This window comes from Callospermophilus lateralis, chromosome 3 (assembly GCF_048772815.1).
Source record: "Callospermophilus lateralis isolate mCalLat2 chromosome 3, mCalLat2.hap1, whole genome shotgun sequence".
Taxonomy (NCBI): domain Eukaryota; kingdom Metazoa; phylum Chordata; class Mammalia; order Rodentia; family Sciuridae; genus Callospermophilus; species Callospermophilus lateralis.
This window is the reverse complement of record NC_135307.1, coordinates 66,291,364-66,318,142: the sequence shown is the minus strand read 5'-3', so window position 1 is coordinate 66,318,142 and position 26,779 is coordinate 66,291,364. Positions and strand designations below refer to the sequence as shown.

The window sequence follows — 26,779 nt, the reverse complement described above, 5'->3', positions numbered from 1 at the left end:
GCTCTACCACTGAGCAACGTCAGCCTCCTTAACTACCTAGAGTCCTGAGGTTCCACGTCTGCCTCTCTCCCCTAAGATATCCAATTACAAATCTGAAAGATTACTCAATCCCTTCTCATGCCTTTGGGAAGACCTGTTCCTAATCCACTGAACAGATGAGAACTATACTGGCCTCAAAGACCTGTTTAGACTTGACTGGGATGTTGAGCTTCCTGTTCCCTCAGACACGGAGGTTCAGTCCTCTCAATGACTGTGCTTCACCTTATTTCTTTCAGGGCAGGGGGCCTTTGCTTTGAGTTCCCCTACAGGTAGCACTAGCGAAGGCACAAAAAAAAAAAAAAAAAAAAAAGGACAAAGTTCTCCATTTCACCATCATTTTCCTGCTGTTGCTTTAGAATTCTGAGGCCTCTTCTACCAGAGGCCTCCCCCTCCCAGGTTACCACCAGGGTCCCAGTGAAACCTCCTCCCAGGAACTCAAACAGCCAACCATACCTGTGGTCTGAAATATTCTTTATTTTGTAAACATCTGTGTTTAAAATAGATGAACCCTGCTCACAATTCATATAATGGACCCAAGACACAGTACACAAAGTTCACCCATCACAGGGAGATGGTGGGGCTCAGGAGCAGGTGGTGCCAGGGGCTGAGCTGTCTCAGGACAAAGTGGCAGAGGTACTGACCAAAAGACAGGCTGGGAAAGTCTGCTCAACATTCCTGGTCTAATGGCAGCCCAGACCACCTCCTGCACTAAAGTTTGGGGGCAAGGGGCCGACTCTGGTACCTGGGGAAGCGCAGCTGCATCCTAAAATCCCAGCCCTCCTCTGCTCCCAGCCATGACCCTTGTGGAGAGAGCTCATCAGTCCATTGACTCCTGGGCCCATGTTCTCCCTTCTCAAACCCTTAGGATACAGTAAAAACAGAATCCCTCTTTCCTGAGGGGGTTAGGAGAGAGACGCTGGAACTCTGCCTGACCTGCAGAGGAAGTGACAACACTGGCTCACAGGTTGGAGCCAGTGCCTAATATAACTTCTCCTTTCTCTCATTCTTCCTGAGGATAGGCAGGATTGGCATTACCACTCCCATGCCCAGGGTGCTGCTGCATAAGTTGGTCCTTGAGGAAGCGCCCAGCCACTCATGGCTTCATCCTAAAGAACCAGCTCTCTGAACTTACTAGCCAGTGATTTGTTCCCCTCTTCCTTCCACCGTGCTCACCTGTCCCCCATTCCGAAATCCTGAGCCACCCTCTCCTGCTAGCCATTTTTCCTGGTTTGGTAAGCCTAGAGAAAGTGCCCAATGATTTTATTTCCACCTCCTTCTTCGAAGAGTAAGAAATAGAGCTCTTCTCTTCCACAGGTATGTGCCCTGGTTTTGGGTTCTTGGGGCTCGGTGCCCAGTTCTTTGCTTTGGCTCCAATCCTAGCATGTAGTACAGACTAGGAATGATCCTCTCACCTAGGCTTCTCCCACTCCAGAAAGGTCAGGAGGAACCCAAGCAGGGCTGGCAATTGACTTGTTCCCTCTTGAAAGGGAACAAGGACTCTTGGACTATTTGGGGGTTAAAGAAAATTCCTGAACACAGAACTCTGGAGACGGAAGTCCTTTTCCCTCCCCACAGTGCAATTGGCACACCCTTGAGCCTACATAGGAGCAAGGGGCCAAGATGAGCACTTTGACTCAGGCTGAAGAGAACAGTCCCAAGCATTCCTACCCAGGGCCTCCTTCCTTTCTTCCCATGAAACCTTTGCTTTTCTCCCACAAACTCTGGGACCCAGGAAAACCCTGACTGCTGAAGGCTGGGTTTAGTGAAAGAAGAGTGATGTGGTTACATCACCTCTCACCTCTGCCAGGAAGTATGGGGAAGTTCTCTTCTACCACAAGAGGTAAAGCAGGGCTGGGGACATGCTCAGTGGAAGAGTGCTAGCCTAGAGTGTGTGAGGCCCTGCTGCCACCACATCCCCTCTACTTTACAAAATGCTGACCTGGCCTGCTTGCCCTTGCTCTGGCCCTGACAGCTAGGAGCCAGTCCTTCACTTGTGAGTGCTCTTCTTTCTGGACTGCAGTTAGTTTGCCAGTGCTCTGGGCCCAGGGATCTCCTTGCCCCTGTGGCACCCTTAGGCCTTTAGATTCAGGGGCCCATGTGGTGAGAAGTTGTGTACACCCTGCATGGGAGGTAGAGACTTGAGTTTTTATCCCTGCAACCCCTCATAAATTTTTCTTTCTGAAACACCTGCCTCTAAGCTCAGTTCCCACAGAGGCAGGTGGGCAGCTAAGCAAGGCCAGAGCTCAGGCAGGGGGAGCACAAAGAGGTAGGACAGCCAGCCCCAGACATGAGGACCACCAGTTGGTATTTCCTTCCTACCTCCATGATCCACTTTCCCAGGTCACTGGGGAGGCAGGCCCATGGCACAAGAAGGGGCAGGGACAAGGAGAAGAGGAAGAAGCACCCTTGGCCTTTGGCCCACCCACAGAGCAGGTGGAGGTCCCCCATAGAGCAGAGGATGGAACATCCCTATGAGCCTGGGTCCACTCCCTTAGGCAGGGCTGGGAAGGAAGGACCTGCTCTGGTAGCCACACAGGGACACACAGGCAAGGGTAGGAGGGGCTTTGAGAGGAAACACACTTGAGGGAAGGAGGTGAAGAGCGGGAAGAAAAGAGAAAAAGCAGAGGACCAAGATGCACTCATAAAGGAGCCTTTAAGCAGTCTTGACTCCAGCCTCAGCCATTGTCCAGGGAGCTCTGGTGGTGGGACGGCGCTCAAAGCACACCACGGGGGTCACAGCAGGCCCATGGCTGGGGAAACAGGCTGAAGGATACCACTCCAGGGTAGAGGGGCTGGGGGCAGAGGCTGCTCAGAGATGCCAGCAGAGTTGCTCTCAGGGCCAGGCAGGGGAAGAGTAGCAGCTACTGATTTTTGACAGGGTCGTCAAATGAGAGGACAGCAGTAGGCAACGCCCAGGCTCCCCTGTCTGCCCACAGGCCTCTTGAGGGAAAGGGGTTTGTGTGGGGCGCCCCACACAGGACCCTCAGCACCAGCAGGTTTTTGAAGAGTTCGCTGGGCCCTCGGGTTTGCCCTCCTCCTCTTCCAGCTCTGCCAAGGCCAGCTCGTTACTGGCTCGTATCCGGAGACCATCCAGCTCCTTCCTGTGGGCCTGCAGCACCAGCTCCGTCAGACGCGTGAAAGACTGGGAAACCAAGGGGCACGGGTTAGCCAGCGTCTTCTCTTCCCGGCAACTCTGTAACTGCCCAAGGGGCCAGTCCTATCTTATCTTGGCTCCTGTCTCCACCTCCTCCTCTCACCTCCCCACTCTGCGGACTCAGCCAGAGGCAGGGCAGCTGCTGCCCCTTGGTCTCACCTCTTTAATATTGAGGTTGGTGCAGGCACTTGTTTCATAGAAGTCCATGCCGTACTCCTTAGCCAGCTGCAAGAGAAGGACATTTCTGAAAGAGAGTCAGTAAGGGAAGGGAGGCACCCAAGCCACTGGCATGTACACTCGCAGACCACGCTGTGCAGTGACAATTTCTCAGAGCAGACCACTTCTCAGATGAGACTGGGCTCCTTCCAAGACATAGACTGGCACAGAATGGGGAAAGATGATCCACAAATACACCCCACTCCTCCAACACGCACGTACACCCCCAGTTCACACATCATACCTCAGAACACAAAGATGCCAAAATGCAGTGGTAGTGCGGCATGTTAGCAAACACTATGGAGTGACTCTGGAGTGCAAGAGACCCAGATGAGGTTCCCTGGGACTGCCACACAACAGCTGTAGGACCTTGGACAAGCTACTTATTCTCCCTAAGCCCCAATTTCCTCTTCCCTTAAAGGAGAATGACAGTGTCCATGACCTAAAGTAATGGGTTGATTAAATGGGGTCATGCTCCTAAAAGCACTTATTGAACACAGTGCCGTACATGTGGTGCTTGATAAATACTGTTATTCTCACAGGGTTACCTCTACTTCCACATTTTCAATGACTATGTATTATTTTTTGTAACCAAAAAAAAAAAAATCAATTTTATTTTAAGGGCTAATGGAATGCTATTGACTGAAGAGGGAGAGAAAAACTCTTGAAGTCCTCAGAGTGGGTGGAGGACTCTTGTCTCATACTATCAGTCTTTCTTCCTGATCTCTGGGAGGATGGTCTTCCTGCATGCTTGAACATTCCACACCTGACTGAGGGCCTTTCACTACCTCACTTTCCTCCCTACTTCTTTCCCAGCACAAGGAGGTCAGGAATCCGTTTCCTCACTGCAAAACATAGCTATGTCTGGATGTGATTCAAGAAGATATTAGCAACTTGAAGTCCTTCCTCATCCCTAATAGGGATGCTCTGGTAAGTCCCTGTTTTGAGGAACTTGGACCTTGGACCTACAAGAATTGTTTCTGGATGGACCCCAAATACTGTCCTGAAGGACAGAGAGCAGCCTCTCAAAGATGGCAACTCCCCAGGGCCTGAAGGTGCTGTGGAACATGTGAGAGGACCTGATGATGGTGAGTGCACTCCCAGTCCCCGCTCCCAGGACTGGCCCTGGAGGTGCTACAGAAGGACTCCACCTACCTGCTGCCCTTGCTCTCTCCCCACCTGCCGTTTCTGCTCTTCATCAGCCTTGTTCCCTATAAGGATCTTCTGGACACCTTCTGGTGCATACTGGAGACAAAGGAGAAGCAGAATTGTCATTAAGAAATGCCCTTCCCTCCCATCTCCCCTTTCCCAGTCTACACTGACCTCTAAACCACCACCAAGGTTAAGAGCCCTAGGGACTCGGTGGGGTAACCAGAGGCAAGTGTCAGGCTCTACCAAGTACAGGGGTCCCCCATTATCTGAAGTTTTGCTTTCCCAATTTCAGTTACCTATGGTCAACTATGGTCTAAAACTTAAATGGAAAATTCTAGAAATAAACAATGTGTGTTTAAGTGTTAAGTGACATTTATTATAGTATATATTTTTTTATTTTACTATGTTATTGTTAATCTCTTACTGTACCTAATTTATAAGTTAAACTTTATCATAGTATGTTTGTATAGGAGAAAAAAGGGTATGGTACTATCTTTAGTTTCAGGCATCTACTGGGGTCTTGGAATGAGAGTCTTGGCAGATAAGGAGGGACTACTATACCTTGACTGACCCCAGAGTGTCCCAGGGGTGGCTTAGGATAGAAGACACTCTGGCTAATTCTAGTGTCTTGTTGGGTTGAAAAAATGGTACCTGAGTTGGAAAGGTTATACTTAAGACTGGCAGCCCCTGTTCAACAGATAAGGAACTGGGACCCAGAGAGCTCAAATGGCTTGCCCAAGGCTCCCCAGCTATCAGCAGAGTCATGGCTCTGGTCTAGAAGCCCAGTGCTGTAATTGCAGCTGGTCCTGAGATTTCAGGAACGAATCTACTCCCAGGGCAGGTATGGAACTAACTTATTTCCAGGAGAGACACAGCATGGAGGTCTGGCAAGGTACAGAGCGTGAGGGCATGGCCGCTTCAGCTTGCTCTGCATGATTCACCCACCCAGAGCTCTTCTTCCAGCCGGTAGAAGGCAGGGTTTAGGTTTCCTGGTAGCATTGACTCACCAGCCCTTGAGAGCTTTGGCCCTTCCCATCTGGCCTGGCCCTTGCTTTACCTTCCCCTGAGGTGCCCTTTCCCCACCCGTCAGTGAGGTGGTGTTTCCTACCTCATCCACATCACTGACCCACTTCATGATGTGCTGGTAAGAGCGCTCACTGCTAATGTCGTAGACTAAAAATATTCCCTGAGAGAGAAAAAAAAAAGAGAGAGAGAGAGAGAGAGAAAGAGATATGGGGGAGGGAGATTGCACACAGAAAGAGTGCACTCATGAAGCCAGATGGGGGAAGGGGGTCTTTTACACATTGGGCCACTCTCCTTGCTTAGTATAATGAGGACCCCTCAGTATCTAGAAATGTCTCCTTCTCTCTCAAACCCCCCACAGCTGCCACTTCCTAGGACCATCACAGAACTCTCTAGGGTAGGAAGGCACATGCTTTGTCCTGGGTCTTTGGCCCAGGGTGGAGGTGAAAGTTAGGGATGAGGGTAGGGAACCTACCAACAGTAAGTGCTCCGTGAATAACTGAGAAATGACTGATCAGCAGGTCTCTGAAAGACTGCCCTAAGGTTCCCTCCTCTGAAGGCAATGCAAGGGGGTCAGTGACCAAAATACCCACAAACACCCCTCAAATACCCATAGTGAAAGTGGGGTGGCAGCTAAACCTCCACTACCTGAAAATGGTGGCTCACCTGGGCCCGTCGGTAGTACTGTTTTGTGATGGTCTGGTATCTCTCCTGGCCGGCTGTGTCCCTGCAGTAGAAAGCCAGTCCCTCAGAGCAGCAGGGACCGTGGGAGCAGATGGGGAGGGAGGAGCAAGAACTGGGAGACCCTGTGCCTTTGTAGGAAAAAATGGGGAGCTGCAAGGTGAAAAATCAGTGGTGCTTTGGTCCCCAAAGAGGTCTGAGCACAACTGACTGTGTGATATGAAGTCAGCTCCTCTATACTGGCAATAACGAGGCCCACAGGCCTGGGACACTCCTGATAACTATATCTGCACTGCACCAACTGAGCCTAGGACAATTGTAAAATTTGGCCATTATGGCCAGACTTGGTTGAATGGGAGGATGATGCTCCACCCCCAGTGCCCATGGGACCTCCAAAGGCAATGTCTTTACCATCCCTTCTGGGATTAGGAGGTAGCTCCTCCTGCAAAAGTAGTGCTCAGGTGAGAGGGCCACAGCAGCCCCTGGTGGCTATTAGTGGCAACTGCATCAGGCAGTAAACCCAGGATAGAGCCTTCTATCCTTCAGTCTTAACCAGTGTGACATAGCCTGAGCATAAAGCCTAATTCTACAATAAACCCACAACAGTTAGTTCACCAGTTCCTTCTAATTCCTACCCTTTGGTGATTTGTTCATCTACTCCATGAAGTTTGTCAAGCAAGCTAGGAGGTTAAGGTTCACTCCTGGGATGGACTTTTTGACTTCTCGCCTTCATAGAGGTGTCCAATTATCCCAGACGAGGCCTAGGGATTGCCCATGACCATGGTTTCTAAGCAGCAGCCCAGGGTATTCTTTGCCCAAACCTGCCTGCTCCTACCCAACTCACCAAATCTGTATCCGCACTTTGATGCCATCAACCTCAATGGTCTTCATCTTAAAGTCAACACCTAGGGAGAGAAAGCAAGCATGAAACTCAGGAAGGGCACCTGCTGAGAACTGATTAGGGAAGGACCAAGGACCTCACAGATGGAGGGATTTCCTTTTGGTTAAAGGTGGTAAGGAGGTGACTCGAGTAAGGGCCTCCTTAACCATAAATGGGCCCCAGGGAAGTGTCTAAGTTTTGAAGGGGGCTTCCCTTCCTCACCAGTTGAAAGTTGCCAGCAGTGGGCAACAGGGAGGCAGTGTACAGACAGGGGAATCATGGCCCATTCTAGTCACGTATGAAGCCTTCATATTTACACTTCTAGAAAAAACATTCGTATTTACCCTTCCTGAAATGAAATCCCTAAGAATAGCAATATACCTTATTGGCCTGGATGTTTCTCTCTCTGCCTTAAGATAATCAGGAGGGGTTGTAGCACTGTTGTGATGAGAGTAAGGCACAGACCCTGGTCTTAGAACCCTCTGTGCATGAAGCCCTTGGCACCTTGCAGAAGCCCACTAGGGAAGGGACCTCAGTGCACCTGTTATTGACCGACGCATTAGAAGAAGCACAGGCTTCACAGTCAGGAGACAGCTGGCTGGTCACTGGACTCGTGCTATACCTTGGGTACTTGGTTCCCTGGCCCTCCCATTTTCTCCACAGTAAAAAGCTGGGACACGACAAACATCTGAGGGCTGCTGGGAAGACCCAGTGAGATACAGAGGCTGCCTGCATAACCCACTGCAGCTCTCAACATGGTGCCTGGCATGCAGCAGGTACACGAGTGACTAACAGATGGTATGACATGTTCTTGGAGGAGGCACAGGAAGCACAGAGTTCTCAGGCCCTTCTGCCCAAGGGCTTGAGGAACTAAGCTGCCCCAAGACACAGGAAACACAGGGAATCTGGCAAATGGCCCAGGGCTGACACATATTTGGGGAAATATGCACCACCCACAGCAGACAGGCTTGATGGTGGGTGCTGACAGATGAGGGGAGATGTGTCGATCCCTGTGTCTCTTCCCCAGCCCTGACTGTGTCCAGTGACTCTGAGAGCTGTGTCTAGTAAAGTAATTAACCTTAAATCTTCATGCATTCTTTGGAGGCAAGTCAGGTGTAGGCATCATGAACCACCGTTTTGAGATGGGGAACATTGGAAGGCAAGGTAGTGGGCTGTTCATTACCAGGTGGTACCCAAGGGTACCACCACTGCCGCCACCGCCGCCTCTTCTTCCTCCTCCTCCTCCTCCTCCTCCTCCTCCTCCTCCTCCATACTAGTGCTTTGACAAATGGGAAAGCATCCCCTTATCCATCCCATCCCCGGCCTTCCACAAATACAAACAGATTAAATTCAGACTCTTCCCTCCTACCATCAAGACCAATCTCCTCTAATTAGAAGGGAGAAGAAGACTCAAAATGGACAACCTGCCCTAAATCAAGTTGGTCAGACATGAATCATTTTTTGCCTGCCCAAGCTGATTCATATCTATTGAGCTGTACTTTTCCAAACAGGCAATGTCTGGCAGCCATTCTTCCCTGTGTGCAGAGAAAGAGGGATGAAGAGGAGGAGGATGAAAGGGAAGAGGGAGGGGGACACCTGGCCCTGGAGGGAGGCAGTAGCATACTTACTCCCTCCCTGGACAGTTACCAGGAATTTGCTTCTCCCCAGTACCTGGCATAGAAGGGAATCAATGGGACACGCAACAACAAATCCCACTGGTATGAATAATGAGAATCCACCAGTAAAAAGGGATTCTTGTTGCTTGACAGTAGAGTTGCTTCTTTATAAAAGAACCATATATTTTTTTAAAATAATAAACCTAGCTCATCCTCATACTAGCCAGATCAAGAACAATGCTTTATGCAAAGTGGTCACAAGGGCGGGGGTGGATAAGAGGTTTATTTCCATTATTCCATGGGCATTTATGAGAACTAACTATGTTATGTGCCCTGAACAGTACTCACCATAGACAAAGCAGCAAAAAAAGGACCTATGGTTGGGCTGGGGTTGTCACTCAGTGGTAGAGTGCTTGCCTGACATATGTGAGGCCCTGGGTTCGATCCTCAGCACCAAATAAAATTAAATAAAGTAAAAAATCCATTGACAACTAATAAATATATTTTTTTAAAAAGCACATATGGTCCCTGCTCTTACAAGGTTGAGAGGGAGGAAATGAGCCCAGAAAGGCAAATAATTAGCCCAAGGTTGGCACAGCATGTAGCAAAGATTCAAATGCAAATCTGTTTGAAGCCAGTGCCCTGACTACCTCTTGCACTATTTGTTGGGAGAAAGAGAGGAGAGTTAAGCATTAACTAGAAATGGAAACCTCAACTATGCTTCATTTCCTGTCTCCTCTGGGTCCTTGAGAAGGGATCTGCTGAGAGACCATCTTCCAATATTAGGAGGACTTTTTCTTTATGAAAGAAAAGGAGAGGGAGGGCAAGTTGGAAGCAGATGCTAAGAGGTAGAACAGGTCCAGGTGCGGCAATGCATACTTGTGGTCCCAGTGACTTGGGAAGCTGAAGCAGGAGGACCTCAAGTTCAAGGTTGGCCTCAGCAACTTAGGAAGATCCTGTCTCAAAAAATTAAAAAAAAAGCTGGGGATACAGCTCAGTAGTAGAGCACCCCTGAACTCAATCCCCAATACCAAAAAAAAAAAAAAAAAGAGGTAGAACAGACAAGCAGATTCGAACCTGCACAACCCTGGCGGTGAGTACTAGGCCTTGCTTCCTTCTCCCTGGGCCCTCACTTAGTTCTGTGGCAAAGAGTCAAGGTTGAGGAATTCTGGAGCTCACAGCAACCCCACCACCACCAAGCTGCATGTTCTCTCTCTCACACACACATTCTTGCAACCGAAGCCTACTGACAACACAGTAAAATTTACTTTAACCTGTCAAGAAGGAAAATGCTTTGAGTTGGGATATTCATGTGCATTAATATATGCTGGACGAAACAGTCTATTATCTTCTGAAGGATTTCCCCCACCTTTTTCTTTAAATATAAAAAGGTTAACAGTCTAATGATCTTCCAGTGGCATCTAGTCCTTCTTCTCTCTGTCCCCACACACCCTAGATCTTTCCCTGTCCACTCTATCAATGAGGCCCTGGCCTGCAGGACCTTGTGCCCAACCCTGGCCATATCCTCTCCTGCGTGGCTGTTGGTTTCTTCACTGCTGCTCTGCAGGACAAAGTCAAAACGCTGGCCTGATTGAGCCCCCTTCAGATTCATGCATCCTCACCTTGCAGGCCCTTCCAGCTGCTCGGCCAACTGCTTATTCCAATGTGTGTTTACCTATCGTGTTGCCACAGCCATGACCTCACCCAGAGTGGCACTGCCCACCCCATGCTCTCAACAGAATGTCTCTCCTCTGCTTTTCCTCTGAGGCCCATCCCATCTCTCCAGACTTCCCTCTGTCATCTCTCTGCCTTCCTCAGGGAAGGGCCCTCTACCCTTTCCAAGGTTCATCTCTCAGCTGTCCTCAACATCCCCTTCTGGGTGCCCATCGGCCCCTCTGTTGCCTCTTTGGTATCCATGGGAAGAAGGGGTTCTCCAGCTGCCTCTCTCCTGGTGTTTGCTCATTCTGGCTCCTCCAAAACAGCACTAAGGTGCACACATTAAGGTAGGGATTGTGGGGCTGGGGTTGTGGCTCAGTGGTAGAGTGCTTGCCTTGCATGTGTGAGGCACTGGGTTTGATCCTCAGCACCACATAAAAATAAATAAGAATAAATAAGTAAATAAAGGTACTGTTTCCAACTACAACTAAAAAAAATATTTAAAAAAAAGGTAGGGATTGTGATAAAATAAAATGCAGATTTGGATTTAGCAGGTATGAGAAAAGGCCTGAGAAGTTACATTAGCTTCCAGATAAAGCTAAGGTTGCTGGTCCTAGGACAGTGGTTCCCAGAGTGTATTGTCCTCAGATCTGTAGCATCAGCACCATCCGTGACGTGTTAAAAAGGCAAGTGCCCTCCCTATTAAATGCAGGCCCTACCTCAAATCTACAGAAGCAGACCCTCTGGGGGTGGGATCCAGCAGTCTTTTTCAACAAACTTTCCAGGTGCTTCCCACACAGACTGACGTCTGACAACTACACTTGGGCAAAAGCTTTGCACCCAAAGTGTCAAGCCAGGCACCCTGGGCATTCACTGTTTCTCAAATGTGCTTTGCAGATCCCCCAGCAGAATCAGAATCACCCCAGGAGATATTTCTTTTAAATGCAACTACCTTGACTTGCCTACACATACTGAATCATAATTTGAGAGAAACCCAGAAACCTGTATTTTTAACAGCACTGTGCATGTTGGGTGGGGGAAGGTCAGACAGAGGAAAGTCTGAGAGCCGCAATAGAGTGAAAGAGACGACAATTGGCACTGGACTCAGAAAGACCTGAGTTCAAATCCTGTTTTGGACACTTGCTGTGTGACTGTGGACTAGTCTTATTTGTAGAATGAGAATACCTAAGAGCTGCCCCCAAAGGGCTGATATGGGGTATACAACAAACACCTTACTCTGGTTCTCACTCCTACCTTCCCTGTGTTGAATAAAAGCTCCCTGAGGATCAGGGAGGAAAGCAGGGAAAGGATTACTATTCTGCTACCCTTGCTAAACTAAGGATGAGTGGCACCAACCTCACCAGGGAGCTTTGAAGAAATAAAGATTCTCAGGGCTCCCCCAGACCTACCCCATCTTATGTACACTGAACCTCTATGCAGCCCATCTCTAGGAAGAACCATACCTGAGCCTCAAATATTTCTCTGTCCTGGGCTGGGGTTGTGGCTCAGTGGCAGAGAACTTGTCTAGCAGATGTGAGACATTGGGTTCAATCCTTAACACCACATAAAAAATGAACAGATAAAAAAAGGCATTCTGTCCATTTACAACCACAAAATTTAAAAAATATTATATATATGTGTGTGTGTGTGTGTGTGTGTGTGTGTATCCCCCCCAGGGGGGGGCTGGGGTTGTGGCTTAGTGGTAGAGTACTTGCCTAGCATGTGCAAGGCCCTGGGTTCGATCCTCAGTACCACATAAAAATAAATAAATGAAATAAAGATATTGTGTCCATCTACAACTAAAAAATAAGAATTTATATATATATATATATATATATATATATGTTTTTTTTCTTGTCCTATACACATCCCTTAGCCACAGGGTCTCTGTGAAATAGGCAGGAGTGGGTATTGTGATCATAAGGCACAAAAGAGCCAACTTAATCCCCATATCCTATAGCTGAGCCAGACCTGGAAAATGGGTCTCTTAAAAACCTACCCACGATGCTCTTCACTCGACCAGTAGTTCCCAACCCTTAGGCTGAGGAATTACACTGGTTTATCATTCACATCCACCATACCCCACAACCATTCTGATATTTTGAGATATTTAGAAGTGAGGCAGTGGGCACACATGACTGTCTCTACAAATGTCACACATTGAAACAATCCCCAGTGCATTGATGTGGGAGGGTAGGGCCACTGGGAGGTAATTAGCTCATGAGGGCAGAGTATGGGATTAGAGCCCTGAAAGAGGCCCGAGGGAGCTCTGGCTGACTGCTATGGAGGACACAGGTAGAAGGCGCCATCTCTGTAGCAGAGAGTGAGCCCTCACCAGACTGCATCTGTTAATCCCTTCATCAGACTTCCCAGGCTCCTAAACTGTGGACAGTACATTTCTATTGTTTATATAAAGTACCACTCTAAGGCACTTTGTTACAACAGCCCTAAGATACCCACTATAACCTATTTTGGGGGGAACTCTTTGTTCCTCTGACTCTAGTAAGCCCAGATTCATCACCCTGTTAGTCCGACCTCTAAGTCCCTGCAAGACAGTGCACGAGTATGCAGAAACAAGCAAAGCCCTTATATACAGCTCCAGCAGACATTCTGGGAAACCTGGGAGCCCCAGGAGGAGGAAGTCAGGAAGAAGTGGGAGCCCTCTCCCAATTGAGGGCCCAAAGCCCAGTAAACCGCTTATCATTTTGTCCCAGCACACCTGACATGGCCATCATGATGTCTGCTACAGTCAGCGCCCTTTCCCTTTAAAACTGCTGAGTCCAAACCTCTGCTCAGGGAAACAGGGCTGGGTGGAGCTTGCCCTCTGTGGAGAAGCAGCTCCTGACTGGCCCATCAACAGTCTTGCTGGACCCACAAAATGACCAGGCCAACGAGGGCAAGGGAGCTCAGCTAACCCTGTCAAACCTGCTCCCTCCCGGCCAGAAGCAGTAGTACATGCCTGTCGTCCCCGCTACCTGGGAGACTGAGAAAGAAGCATCACTTGAGCCCAGGGGTTTGAGACCAGCCTGGGCAACAGGTGATACCTTGTCTCAAAAAGAGAAGAGGAAAGGGAAGGGGAGGGGAGATAAGGCAGGGGAAGACAGCTTCCTCCAGACTCGGCAGAACTAGAGGCTAGCTGGGTCACAACCAGACGAGCCTGAGGCAAACAGATGCGTAGAGACAAGCAGAGACGCTGAAAAATGACAAGAGTGCTGGCAAGAGATGGCACTGGCCAGGCACGATGGTTCATGCCTGTGATCCCAGAGGCTCAGGAGGCTGAAGCAGGAGGATTAGAAGCTCAAAAGCCAGCCTCAGCAACTTAGTGAGGCCCTAAGCAACTCAGCGAGACTCTAACTCAAAATTTAAAAAAATAAATAAAAAGGGCTGGAGATGTGGCCCAGTGGTTAAGTGCCCCTGGGTTCATCCCTGGTACTAGAAAAATAAATAAATAAATAAATAAATAGAACTGGCGCTGAGCTGAGGCTGCTGGATCCTAGCACTGCAATCAGTCCATACCAGACCCCAAGTTCAGCTACTGGTTGTCCTCACAGCATATGCCCTTTCCTCAATGATACCTGAGAGCACCTCACTGCCTGAAGCTTCATAGCTTGTGACGGTGCCACTGCTGCCTAACGGTTCCCCGGGATGACAGGTGTGATGCTTCAACCACCAAGCAGGGAGAAGACTTCTAAAACAATATTCCCTTGCTCTCCTGCTGCCTACTATTTTTTGTCTTCTAATCCCAACTAGACATAAAGCATCTAAAGACCAGAGAGTATACTTTGTGTTTGACCAAGTTTTGTTTGTTTGCTTTTTTTTTTTTTTTTTTTTAATCTCTGCCTCTGTGCAACACAGTACCAGGGACAGACATCCCTTCAGAATCCCCCTGCACCAAAGAGCATAAGAAGGGACAGGTGCCTACACCTGCAGAGCAGAGATGGTTTCCTCCCATCAGAGCATCTCACAAACACTGACAAGAAAAACTCCTCAGTTAAGTGACAGTACTGCTGGGGATATAGCTCAGTTGGTAGAGTGCTTGCCTCACATGTACAAGGCCCTGGGTTCAATCCCCAGCACCACACACACACACACACACACATACACACAAAAAGTGACAGTATGGGGTCCTGATACAGCTGTGGACAGTGCCCTCACAACAGACTATGGCCTGAGGCGGTTCTAGGTTTCTTGCTCTTCCTGCTATGCCTTAGCCTCTGCCCCTACAGCAGCAACCCCTAGTGCCTGCCGGGCCACAACCAGATCCTGGAGCACAGTGAAAGCATTGCTATGAAAAAACTGAGAGGACAGGCAAGGTCCTCCTCAGGGTGCTAGGGCTGGACCAGAGCCCTTGAGTGGGATTAGTGCCCTTATGAAAAAGGCCTGAGGGAGTGTGTTAACCCTTCTGCTTCTGCTTCTGCCATGGGAGGACACAGCTTGAAGATGACATCTTTGAAGCAGAAAGCAAGCCCACCTTCTCCAGACACCAAATCTGCCAACACCCTGATCTTGGACTTCCTGGCCTCCCAAACTGTGAGAGGAGACAGCCTGGCACTCCTGTGGCTCTCAGGATTATCTTGCCCTGGGCAGGCAAACAGAAGAGCTTACTGCCTCCCAAGGCCAGCAGTGGACATGCTGGAGAGACAGCGGAAAGAAGGCCACAGGGTACATCCCATGAACAAACCTCCTTCCAGTCACAGTCTGCCTCCAGAGAAAGCCCTGGAAACAGGCGGGAAGTGCGACAGGACAAACAGAGCAGCACGGCCATTAACAGGCGGGAGTATGGTTCCAATGCCGCCTTGTCACTGCCCATGTGGTCTCGGAACACCAGAGAGCCTCTTGGCCTGGGCTTTCTCACCTGTTAAGTGCGGGTGGCAATGCTGATGTCATAGGATTTCTGTGTGGATGATGAGATAGAACAGAAAACCCATTACAGGATCTGCCACCCAGAGCTTTGTAAAGTGTGACGCTGATGTCCCTACCTATCTCCCCTACAGAAGGCTGAGACTGTCATACCCACAGTCATACCCTGGGGGACGGAAAGAGCTCTGGGAGATAGAAGGGGGCTCCTGCTAAGGAAAGGAGGGAGGGCAGGGTGGGGAAGAGAGGTGAGGCAAAGAACGTTTCAACTAAAAATGTGGAATGCTTCAACAGAGAGAAAATACCACCCACTGTGGACCTCAGACAGCTCCCAGAGCCTGGCTCCAACCTAAATTCTGGCAAAGCTGGGGTGGCCCTATTAGCAGGCCGGCGCTGGTCTCCCTCAGGCCAGCACCTCAAGGGTTAATGTTGGGTGCCAGCTTGCCTGCCCACCAAGTGCCACACGTTTTAGTGGAAACAGGGCTGACTCGGGTGCCAAATGTTATCAACATGATCAACCGTGGTCCAAAGGACCCGCAGTGTGACCCGAGCCTTTACATTAGCAATGAGACTCCTCAACAAGGAACAATTTAATACACCTGAAACCCAAGGCAGACACCCAATCTTTGGGGCCATGCTGGCTCCAGTTACTAAGCACCAGTCCCAGAAATGCCCCCAGCTCCTCCCCCTGCAGGAATCTAGCATGTGATGGACATGTGGAGCTCCCTCAGGGCTATGGCAGAAGGTCACCTCCAAAGGGATCACCCTGAGAAACCCCACCCCAAAACAAGCTTTAGGAAAAGGCAGAGCCTGGAGGGAGGTGGCTGCCAGACTCTGCCATCCGAAACAAGGCACGATAGTGATTCCCATTTCAAAACCCCCTCTCTCACCTAAACATTATGCAGGAGACCAATAATGCCATTTTCCCCCTGATGGACATGGGAAGGGGCGAATAGGAAAGAGAGTACAGAGAGAGAAGAGTGCTCACAGAAAAGCCAGGGACAGGATTCAAGACAAAGGATCCTGACATATCTCGACCCCTCACAGCAACTAGGGGGTGGGGACATTTTTTCCCAAACCTGCTACTTGCTGCTTTCTACCTTCTGTCTGGTAACTCTTAGCCTGTTTTTTTTTTTTTTTCTGTTGTTGTTGTTGTTTTGTTTTGTTTTGTTTTTTTGCTGGACTGCATGCTGCCTGACTTCCTCCTCTGTGAACTGCAGACTGGCTGTCCCTCATTTTGGCTTTGTCCTGGGGAATGGTAGACACCGGCTCTCAGAACAAATGCATTAGTCAGCGTGTACCATCTTGTTCTGACAGTGACAGGAAGTAGAAATATAAGTGGCCCTGGGCTTGAGGGACAGAATCCTGATCCTCTAACTCACTTGAAAGTCATGTTTTAATCTCAAGAGTGATGAGATCAGGGACTAGGGCTGTGGCTCAGTAGTAGAGGGCATGCACGAGGCACTTGGGTTCAATCCTCAGCACCACATGACTGTAAAATAAAGATACTGTGTCCACCTAAAACTTAAGAATAAATATTTTTTAAAAAAAGAGTGCTGAGATCAAAGGTTCTGATTCAGATGTCTATCCACAAGAAATTCTGGAGATTTCAGAAGGATATTCTATGTCTTAAAAGGGTCAGTCTCTGGAAGCCCAGGACCCAGGACCCAGACTGTTATCACACAGTGGGATTTCCCAATCGGACACTCACCCTGGTGAGTCTGGAGGAAATGAACGGCTCAGGGATTGAGCTGAGAAGCTCCTCACCCCAGAGCACCCTGGCTGGTGAGGTGGTCCTGGCATGGTCACTTAGGCAGCCACGTTGAACTGATAGGCATCATCTGTCACTAACAGTGACCCCAACTGACAAGCAGCACTGACCTTAGTCTAAGACACCAAGCACTCATCTCTGCACACACCAGAGTACCCCACTCACACAGGTGCCACGGGAACTACCCTCTCCCTCCTTGTTATGAGCTTCCCCTTAAGGCATGTGTCAGAGCAGAAGAGGTTGAAAATTACTGGGAAAAAAAAATTCCCCCCTTGCAGAAGTCTCCCCTGTCCTCTCATATCCCCAAACACATGCCTGGTGTTGTCATGGGTCCCAAGAAACCAATACTACCATGACTTTCCTCTGGGAGGAGCAAAAGTCTTCTAGGGAGATGTATTAATTCATTCACTCATTCAGTTAGTCAGTACTTACTATGTGCCAGAAATCCCAAGACAAGCAGCAGACAACATAGAACACAACCTTTTCATCAGGGAGCTTCCATTCTTGTGGGAGTGGACAGATAAGTAACATTTATTTATTTATTTATTTTATTTATACCAGGGATTGAATCCAGGGGCACTTAACCACTGAGCCATATCCCAGCCCTTTTTAAATATTTTGTTTTGAGACAGGGTCTCCCTAAGTTGTCTAAGGTCTTGCTAAGTTGTTAAGGCTGGCTTTGAACTTGCAATCCTCCTGCCTCAGCCTCCCAAGCTGCTGGGATTACAGTTGTGCACCACCACACCTGGCTAGTAACTTATTTTTATTACTACATCATGGATGGGAATGATAAGGGCTAAGAGGCAAAATCAGGATAATGGAGCAGACAGCAAGGATTGTGTGCAAGCTACCTTAAGAAAAAATATTTTAAAAGAAGTGACATCAGAGCTGAGGCTTGAGTGACAAGAAAGTACTCAGCAGGGAGAAGATCTGAAGGATTGAGGGCCCAGACAAAGGAAGCAGCAAGTATCTTCAGGCACTTTCAGTCAAACTTATAGTTCTCAGGAAAGAAAAGCAAGAGGGACCAACATTATCCTTTCCTGTTACAAAAGGAGAAATCACAGTAAGGCCCTAGCATTTTCTCAGATCTCATGGGGACCCTCATATTTGTACATGGGCATATGCACACAGACACTCATCTATCCATCCGTGGACACTTGTGTGGAGGCTATAACATGAAGAACACACCAAGAAACATCTGAGAGCAAGACCAACTTTGGAACTCCTCATCCCCGTGCCCTGACTGCTCTCTAGCTGCACTGTGGAGCATGTGGGTAAGGTTTCTCCATTCTGCACACAGTGGGTATGAAGTCAGCACTCAGGAAATGGGGCTTCCTTTCTCTTGCTCTTCCCACTGCCTTGGGCACAGACCTCCATGCAGCCTCTGTGACAAATGGGGTATGCTCCAGCTATGCTGTGCCACTCCCATGTACCAGACCCAAGGACCCAGGCATCACCTCTTTTGAGCCTGCTGGTGGGTGCTCAATGGGCACTGCTGAGGCAGTCAAGATGTGCTGGGCTACTGACCACTCACTCCTCCAGCCTCCTTCTGGGCCTGTTTCTCAGTTCAGAGAAGAGATTTGGAGCCTCCAGAAGAAACACCTTGGATAGGACAGTATCTCCAGATCATTTGCTCCACTCACACCAGCAAAGGGAACTTCCAGCAAGTACCTACCTGAACTGAAGCTGGCATGACCATGGTGTGGCCATTACTAGCTGGCCTCAGCCAGTCTGGAGAGCAATAGTCCCAATCTAGAGGTGTTTTCCACAGCAGTTCTTCCTGGGAAAAAGATATGTACCTCCCCTGATCCTTGTCCCCAACTAAGTCTTCAAGACTCCATTCAAATGTCACTTCCTCTGTGAAGTTTTATCGACCTCCCCTGGGGGGAATTTTTCACTCCTCTATAATTTCTTTTGCATAATATTCTGGCTGTTTGGAAGCCTGACTCCCCAGCTACACTGTGAGTCCGCAGAATGCAAAGCAGCATCTTATTCATTTCATATTCTCATTGCCTGGTGGAAGGCAAATCATTAACTATTACTCAGCAAAGTTAAATATGTGCAATAAAAAAATTAATGAGTGAGTATCCATGAGTGAATGAATGAAGTCAGTACATGACAGCAGAAAAGAGCAGCAAAGAGAATATTTTAATCAGGGAAAAGAGATCAGGAAATGACCCATGTTTCAAAGCCAACTATTGGCCTATCTATAGATCATGGTGTCTCGGTCACTCAGTTCTCTTTAAATCCACATCAAAATGGCAATAGGAGAGCAACACTCAGATCCTGTATTCGGAGGTCTCCTACCTGGACTCCTCAGTCACAGGCCTCTAACTCTCTTCAGGGGTGTGTGTAAATGAAGCAGAGCCCTAACATGAGGTGGGGGAGACATGCCCACTCCCCTTTGGCTGGCAGGGGAGGCATTCTACTTGGCAACCTGTGGAAGGGACTTCTGGATGAAAAACATGCCCAAAGTCGCTTTGGAGAAAATGGAGGAGAGAAGATGGCTCAGGTTTGGGTCACCTTACATACAAGATGGGAGTCACTAGTTCTCTAGGGTCCTCAGCTTTCTTAGTTACAAAATAGGGTGGATGATTAGACCTATCCTTCGCAGTAGAAGGAATTAAATGTCTAGAAAGCCCTGTGACCCCTTGACAAAGCTCACTGACCAGGTAGAAGAGCCAAGGAGAGGTCAGAGTCCTGTACAGAAAACTGGCAGTTTTACAGGGAAAAAGGCACGAATATTAGATTACAGAAGAGACACTCTGAGAAGAGCTGGCAATCAGAGTAGAAGGGTAATGACCAAATATCGACTTTCATGTTATAAAGCTCATCACCAATCTGTCTGGGGGAGGGGAGGAAGAGGAGGGAGGAGCAGAAACCAAGGAATGCAGGCAGGCAAAAGCGAACGGGGTGCTCAAAGCTGTGGATGAATCTGCAGATCTGCAAATGTGGTACAGATCAGCCGAAACCTTCTGCAGGTTTCAGATGTGTTCATTCTCAGGGATCATGTCCTTGGGGAGAGGGATGGGAGGCTGGGTCTGTGCCTGTGTTATAAGGAGGAATGAAGGAGCAGAGGCCTAGGCAGAGCAACATCTAGCAAAGGCCCCAGCCTTGAAGCAGAGATGCCCCCATCCTCCCAGGCCACCCCTCTCCTCTCCACCTCCTCACCCACTCACTCTTCCTTCCAAGACCCTGGCACTGCATGGGCCAGGGGGGCTTGGAACAAACACAGAGCCTACTTCACATGCTCCCCTGGAATGGAAGACAGCTCTTTGATCTCTGTTTTGTTCACCACTGTATCCTCAACTCCTAGCATGGTGCCTAGCACATAGGAGGTGTAGGTGTAGGGTAAGTAGTGCCTAAATGACTCCATGAGTGATGGACGGGAAGACCTCACAGCACATGATTGACAGTTTATTCATCACCACAACATTCTTCTGCACTAGGAACAATTATAACTATGAAGATGGTGGCAGCTACCATTTACTGAAGACTCTGCCAAGTGCTTTGTATCCATTAGCTTCTGTAATCTTCCCAATAATCATTAAGAAAAAGATTGTCTTACCATCTTCAATTTAGAGATGCAGAACTAAGTACGAGGATGTTAAATAAGCGCCTGAAGGTCACAGAGCCAAAAAGGCCACAGAGAATGTGCATGTCTGACCAGACTCTTTCCATCCTACTCACTGTTTCTTCCCTTCCCATCCTTTCTACAGGGCAGGGGCACAGGGTAGGAAGATACAGGTCTCCGGCTGCCTAAGGGCTACTAAAGACCAGAAGGCCCAGCTCCTCACTCTAGAAATCTACAAATCCCAGGGCTACAGATACCAAACATTCACCCCAAATTCTGTTGGGTCACTCAATTCCAGGTCCAGATCTAGGCCCCCTGGTCCTTTCCTCCCCCAGTCAACACAAGCGCCTGTCACAGGCAGAGCCAGTTCCAGCAGAACTTCCTGAGAAAGTACCACAGTAAACCCAGTCCAAGCAAGCAGCCTCAAGCCATGGCTCAACCGGTCCAACCGGATCATCATAGGCCATAGCTTTCCTCCTCATTCAATAGGGGTGCTGCCTGAGGGTGGCTTTTCAAATGAAAAATCCAGAGGCCAGGTGGCAAGGATGGCAGGGAGAAAATCAGCTCCTGGGCAGTTACTTGGATTTACATCCCACTCCTGGCACCTTGCAGAAAGGCCATCAAACTTCTCCAGAACATAGACATTCACATATGACTCTGTGCCTGGGCAAACAGCACCAGCTCCATGAGACCCTTTCAGAAGTGGCCAGTTTGATGGATTTGAGCTACTCCCTACTTCTGGAAGGAAACCAGAGCAGGTGATTGCATAGGCTAGTGCTGGTACCATCAGAGGGAGTGGGAGGAAGGGGAAGGAGCTGGTTGAGAGGTTCCTTCAAGCCCTGACACCAGCACAGCCCTTGACTGGTCTCCCTGCTTCAAGTCTTAAATCCTCTTCCAACCAGTGTTGTTGAGTACCCTGCTCAAAACCCTTTCCTACCATTGCTAGGTTCAAGTCCCACCTGCTCAGCCAGGCCCCTGATGCCCTCTGCCAACCAGGTCTGATACTCTTTCATTAATGATCTACGAGGGTTAAATGTTGCCTTCCCTGTACTAGGGCCTATGAAAACAACGAAGGATAAGATGTGTCTCACCCCTGAGACACTTCTAGTTTGGGAGACAGAAAGAAGAATGTTCTCACACTCCTCCATAAACTCCCTCTGCAGCAGCCAAACTGCGGGAGTCCTAGTCCCATGGACACCCACTCATTTCACACCTCTGTTATCTCTGCTCACTGTGCTCCATCTGCTCCCTTCCCTGCAGGCACTCACTGCAGGCTGCTTCAGCCTTCCCTGCTAGTTGGAATCCACAGGGGCCTCTCTTCTCTAACCTCAGAGAGCAAAAGCACGCTCTGGGGCCATTGCCATTACTGGATGCCTCATGACACATCCTACATGGATAATAACTGTGTGACCTTCGTCAAGAGTAGCAGTAATGGGGCTGGGGATGTGGCTCAAGAGGTAGCGCGCTTGCCTGGCATGCGTGCAGCCCGGGTTCGATCCTCAGCACCACATACAAAGATGTTGTGTCCGCTGAAAACTAAAAAATAAATATTAAAAAAAAAAAAAAAAAGAGTAGCAGTAATGAAGGCTGGGGTTGTGGCTCAGTGGTAGAGCGCTTGCCTTGCATGTGTGAGGCACTGGGTTCAATTCTCAGCACCACATATAAATAAATAAAATAAAAGAGTAGCAGTAATAATTATAATAAGCCCTTACATTTGAAGAATGCTTTTCCAAGTACTTTCAGATATTTCATCTCATGTTGGCGACAGCTCTTTTTTACCTATATCTTGCTTCTCCAACTAGATTATACACTTCTGTGGGCAGAAAAAGGTGAAGTGCAATATGTTTCTAAAATGCCTCACACGTGTTTGGTAGGAATGTTCAATTACTTTACCTAATGAGACAGACCTGTCAGGAACTAGTTGCAGGCAGATATTAAGGCTCTGACTATCTTCCTCTACACCGCTCTGGGAGCACAGCTACATAGAAAGGGAATGCCCATGGCACAGATCCAGCACAGGGCCACCTGTCCACCCACTGGCCAGAAAAACGAGGATGGGAGAAGGCACAGTCAGTGCCTCAGTCTACAAGGGAGGTCTCCTTCCTGTGCCCCAGCAGGCTTTTTTATGGAATGTCACAAGCTCTTATAGTAAATACGCAACAAAATTACAAAAGAGCCTGCCAAGAATCTGAACTCTATCTTGGCAATAATTGGGGAACTGTCTTGTTTTCCCCATTTACCGAAGCGGGGTTCAGGAAAGCCCTTGGTAAAGGTGCCTAGATCAATGTCCAGCACAATGAAAGAATGTATCTGGGCAGTTTGAGAGCAGCGATGTTTATTCATCTTGGAACCTCTGGAGACTAGCATACAAGGTGTGCATGCTTTTTGTGTGAGCAGATAAATGAATGACCATGACCTGGTAGTTCCTATTTCTTTGACTCCTCCATTTGTTCCTGGCTACCCCTTCCTTGGGAACCTTCCAAATCACCTAAAGAAAAAGCTTTTCTTGACCATCCAATCCAACTCTTTCCCTTCAGTGTTAGTTAATGCTGAAAAACACAATCAAGATGAGGGGGAATTACAAGCCATTAGTAAGCTTTAAGAAAACATCTTATCAATAAGAAACCCAGTGGAGCAGATTTTAAAAGGCTATAGGAAGAAAGGCAGGTTTCTTTCTCTTCCAGGGAATCTAAACTCCAAAAAAGTCCTCTACATCCCATGGAAAGGGGGACCAGCCATGAGAAGCAGAGGAAGAACTTTGGAAACAGGTTTTAGGCCAATATATACGAAGGGCATTGGACGGAGAGGGTGCTGTGGAGACACCCCACCTATTTTATTGACTCATCTCTGCCCCCAAAGTGATACATTTCAGGTTTCTGAGGAAACCTACCTAGCATTCCCCTATTAGCAGTAAGAAGGAATCTAAGAAAGGAGATTGTTGCTCCCTGCAACAAGGGTACATGGGAGACAGGCAGGACCAGCCTGTCGTCTCCGAGGGGCTGAGCGAGAGGGTAAGGGTCGCGGCCCAGTCCCCACCCCAAGACTGGGAAGAAACCACACTGAGCCGGGAGTTGTGTCAGCAGTGAATGCGCAGCAGATCTCAGTTTTGTGTCAGGGACAAGGTTATATAGTGATAGAAGGAGGGAGTAAGAGAGAGTAGCGAGAACCAATAGGGGACAGTTATGTTATTATCACTAGGGGCCTAGGCAGATTTCAAGTTAAACCATTAGGCAAGGCTAAGGTCAAAAGCCCGCATGCGCCAATCCAGCCAGGTCACAGAAATGCTCTAGAAGAGCCCAAGAGGCCACCTCAGCCAACACCCAATAATGGCTGTGGTCCCAAAGGAGGTAAAAGTTTCCAACAGGAGATGACAAGGTGAAGGGACAGGAAGGGATGGTGATCAGATATATGGGGCACGGGGTGCTTCTCATAGCATACTGTAACATTTTATAAACAAGGGTTCCCTCATTTATCTGCTGAGAGGGTAAATGAGGGAAACTAGGGGAGGCTAACTCCTCACAACATAAGTAGTCCTAAGAGCTTCTGAAATGAAGGGGATGTGTGAAGCCCTCAAAGGGAAAAGTTCAGGTGACTCCTAGGACTTGGAATGTGGCCAGGACACCAGGGTGCTAATGGCTGTTCCTCAGGCAAAAGTCAGGTAACCTGCTGCCCTTTGCCCCAAGCCTGCAACCTGTCCTCATACCCTATCTGGTTCCTCAGCCATTCCCTGGCTCACTCCCATGCTTTGCCCCACACCTGCCTCTTCTCTGAGCTCTCTCCTGGCCAAGGCTTGGTGTCTGTAACCATCTCTCTGAAATGTCTTTCATCCAAATAGTGGCCCAGCCGAAACTCCTATATCTCCTAGGAGTTAGCCCTACAGCATCCCTGAAGAATATGGATGAATTCTGTCCCCAAACCTAAGTCCCATGAAGATTGTGAAGCAAAGAGAGATGCTAAGAGCTCAATTCTAATTAACAACAGTAATAACAGCATCTAGCCAGCTTCCCCATGTATCAGACTTTGTACTGAGTGCTTTACAAACATTATCTTGGTTGATCTATTATCACATCCATCCTACAGATGAAAAACTGAAGCTCAGAAGCTTAAGTGAGAGTCAAGGTCATGTTGCCCCAAAGTGAGATCTCCAGGTATGTGTGATCTCCAGGTATGTGAGAAACAATACCTGTCTCTTAACCACCAGGCTCTGTTCCTCCTGGCTGCATCTAACTGCTCCCTCTTCTCTCTTAGCAAGGAGTGTGTGTTGAGGGGAAGCAGGGAGAGGTATCCTCCAGAGGAAGCTAAGAGCTGGAGTCCTCCCATAAGGCAGCAGGGGCTTCTAGGACAGCATATCAACTGGATGACCAGCCAGCCCACAGGAGTTTCCTTTCAGGGGCCTAGGCAGTGAGGAGGCTACTCCAGGTTTAACCAAGCATAAAACCTGTCAGGTATGAGTGGAATCCCCTCAATTCAGACCTCCCAGAGGAGGAGGCCCTTCAGAGCCCATAAGGGAGAGGCTCTCTCTGAGGAGAGGCCTCAGAACCACTCCCAGAAAACAGGTGACCCTCTCACAACACTGCCCAGGATGCCACCAGGCCTTGTCCCTTTAATCACAGGCTCCTGGTATGGATGGATCAGAAATAGAGATGGATTAGAGATAGAGTCAAGGTGGGTCCTGCCTGCCTTCTGATCCCCCCAGGTCTGCAGCAACATTCCTGACCTTCCTCCACCCTCCTCAGCCTCCTTCAAAACATACTTTAGCCAGCTGGTTCCTCCCTTTCTCAAGCTCTGGGGCTTCTCATCAGTGCCCTCCTCCAGGTGTCCCACCTTGAGGCTTACCTTCACTACCAGTCCCCTGGTAACTCAATCCCTTTGACCCCTCCCTTCCTCCCGTCTTCCCCATCCTGGCTCCACATTGACTCACCCCTGAACTGAAGGTAGCTTTATGACTGGCTCCCCACTCTGACCCCTTTTCCTGAGCACAAGCTTTACTTCCCCTCCCCCTCTTGACTTGGGGCTGTAAGGATGTCATTTCACTGGCTACGATTCTCACTGCCCCATTTCGGGGTACCCTAGCCTACACCCGCCCCCGTTTTACTGGCTTGGATGGGGAGGTTCTCAGCTAGAGGCCAGAGATCCCACCCCTCAGCCCCGGATGGCAGGCAGTAGGACCCCCTCACCTGCAGGAACCGAGGCTCTGGTCCCCTGCAGATGGCCCGCTCACCCGGGGGTTTATTCCCTCATCCTGGCCTCGCACGCCACAGCCTCTAGCCTCTAGGGGCAGATAACCCCTCTCATCCTGGGGAAGGGGCGACAGGGGAAGGGGCCGCGGGGCAGGGAGGGTGGGGCGCCCTGGGCCACCGCCCCTTACCGATGGTGGAGATGTGCGAGGAGTGGAACTCGTTGTCGGTGAAGCGGCACAGCAGGCAGGTCTTGCCCACCCCGGAGTCTCCGATCAGCAGCAGCCGGAACAGCACATCGTACTGCTTCGCCATGGTTGGGGCCCGAGGGGACCAGAGGCTGCGGGCGGCGGCCGACTCAGCCCCGCTCGGCTGCTCCCATCGCGGCCCGCGCCCGCCCGGGGACGCCGCGGGCGGCGAGAAGGAAGCCGGGCCGGGGCCCCGCGCTGGCCTCGCCCGCTGGCTGGGCGCGGGGAAGCGCGGCTACGGCGGGAGCGCGGTGGCGCCCGCTCAGATGGGCTCGGCGCGGCGCTTCTAGCGCGGGCGGTGGGAGGAGAAAGCGGCGGCGGCCCCTGCCCGCCCCTTCCCGCTTCCCCTTCCCCTGCGCCGCCGCGGACGCCCGGGGGAGGGGGCGGGGAGAGCGGGGGACCCCGCGGCGGGGCGGGGCGGGGCCTCACCTCCCCCGCGGACTCGCGCTCCAGAGGCGCGGCGCAGGTGGGTGCCAAAAAGGTTTGCATCTGTCCGCCGACATTCTGAGAGCGGGAGTCGGAGGGCGCTGCCTTCCCGCTCACTTCTACCAAGCTCGACTTTCCGGTCTTATCACTTCTCCCCAGTTCCCATCCCAAGTCTAGCCTTGGTAACTCCGCTCGCCCTTGCAAGAGGGGCCTCCCTGGCCGGCACCCACCTAGCCTCACCCCAAGTTCAAAGGCTTTGATCAGGTCATGCCCGTCCCGGAAATCGCCTTTGAAAACTGAAGAGCGTTG

The 26,779-nt window shown here is 49.7% G+C and overlaps 1 protein-coding gene across 1 annotated transcript; it reads right to left on the bottom strand.

Moving 5' to 3' along the window:
* Positions 1-1,896: 1,896 nt before the first annotated feature.
* On the bottom strand, positions 1,897-26,201 carry Rab15 (RAB15, member RAS oncogene family). Its single transcript, XM_076848324.1, has 7 exons — positions 25,988-26,201; positions 7,110-7,170; positions 6,251-6,311; positions 5,670-5,747; positions 4,565-4,654; positions 3,353-3,418; positions 1,897-3,181 (listed from the first exon to the last, which is right to left on the bottom strand). The coding sequence occupies exons 1-7, from the start codon at positions 26,109-26,111 to the stop codon at positions 3,023-3,025; spliced, it is 639 nt and encodes a 212-aa protein (XP_076704439.1). The 5' UTR covers positions 26,112-26,201; the 3' UTR covers positions 1,897-3,022.
* Between the last annotated feature and the right edge of the window lie 578 nt (positions 26,202-26,779).

Coding starts and splice junctions, on each gene's coding strand:
- Rab15 (XM_076848324.1), bottom strand. CDS start 26,111: ATGGCGAAGCAGTACGATGTGCTGTTCCGGCTGCTGCTGATCGGAGAC. Junction 6,312..7,109: donor AAAGTGCGGATACAGATTTG/GTGAGTTGGGTA, acceptor TTTCTACTGCAG/GGACACAGCCGGCCAGGAGA. Junction 3,419..4,564: donor GGAGAGAGCAAGGGCAGCAG/GTAGGTGGAGTC, acceptor CTTCTCTTGCAG/CTGGCTAAGGAGTACGGCAT.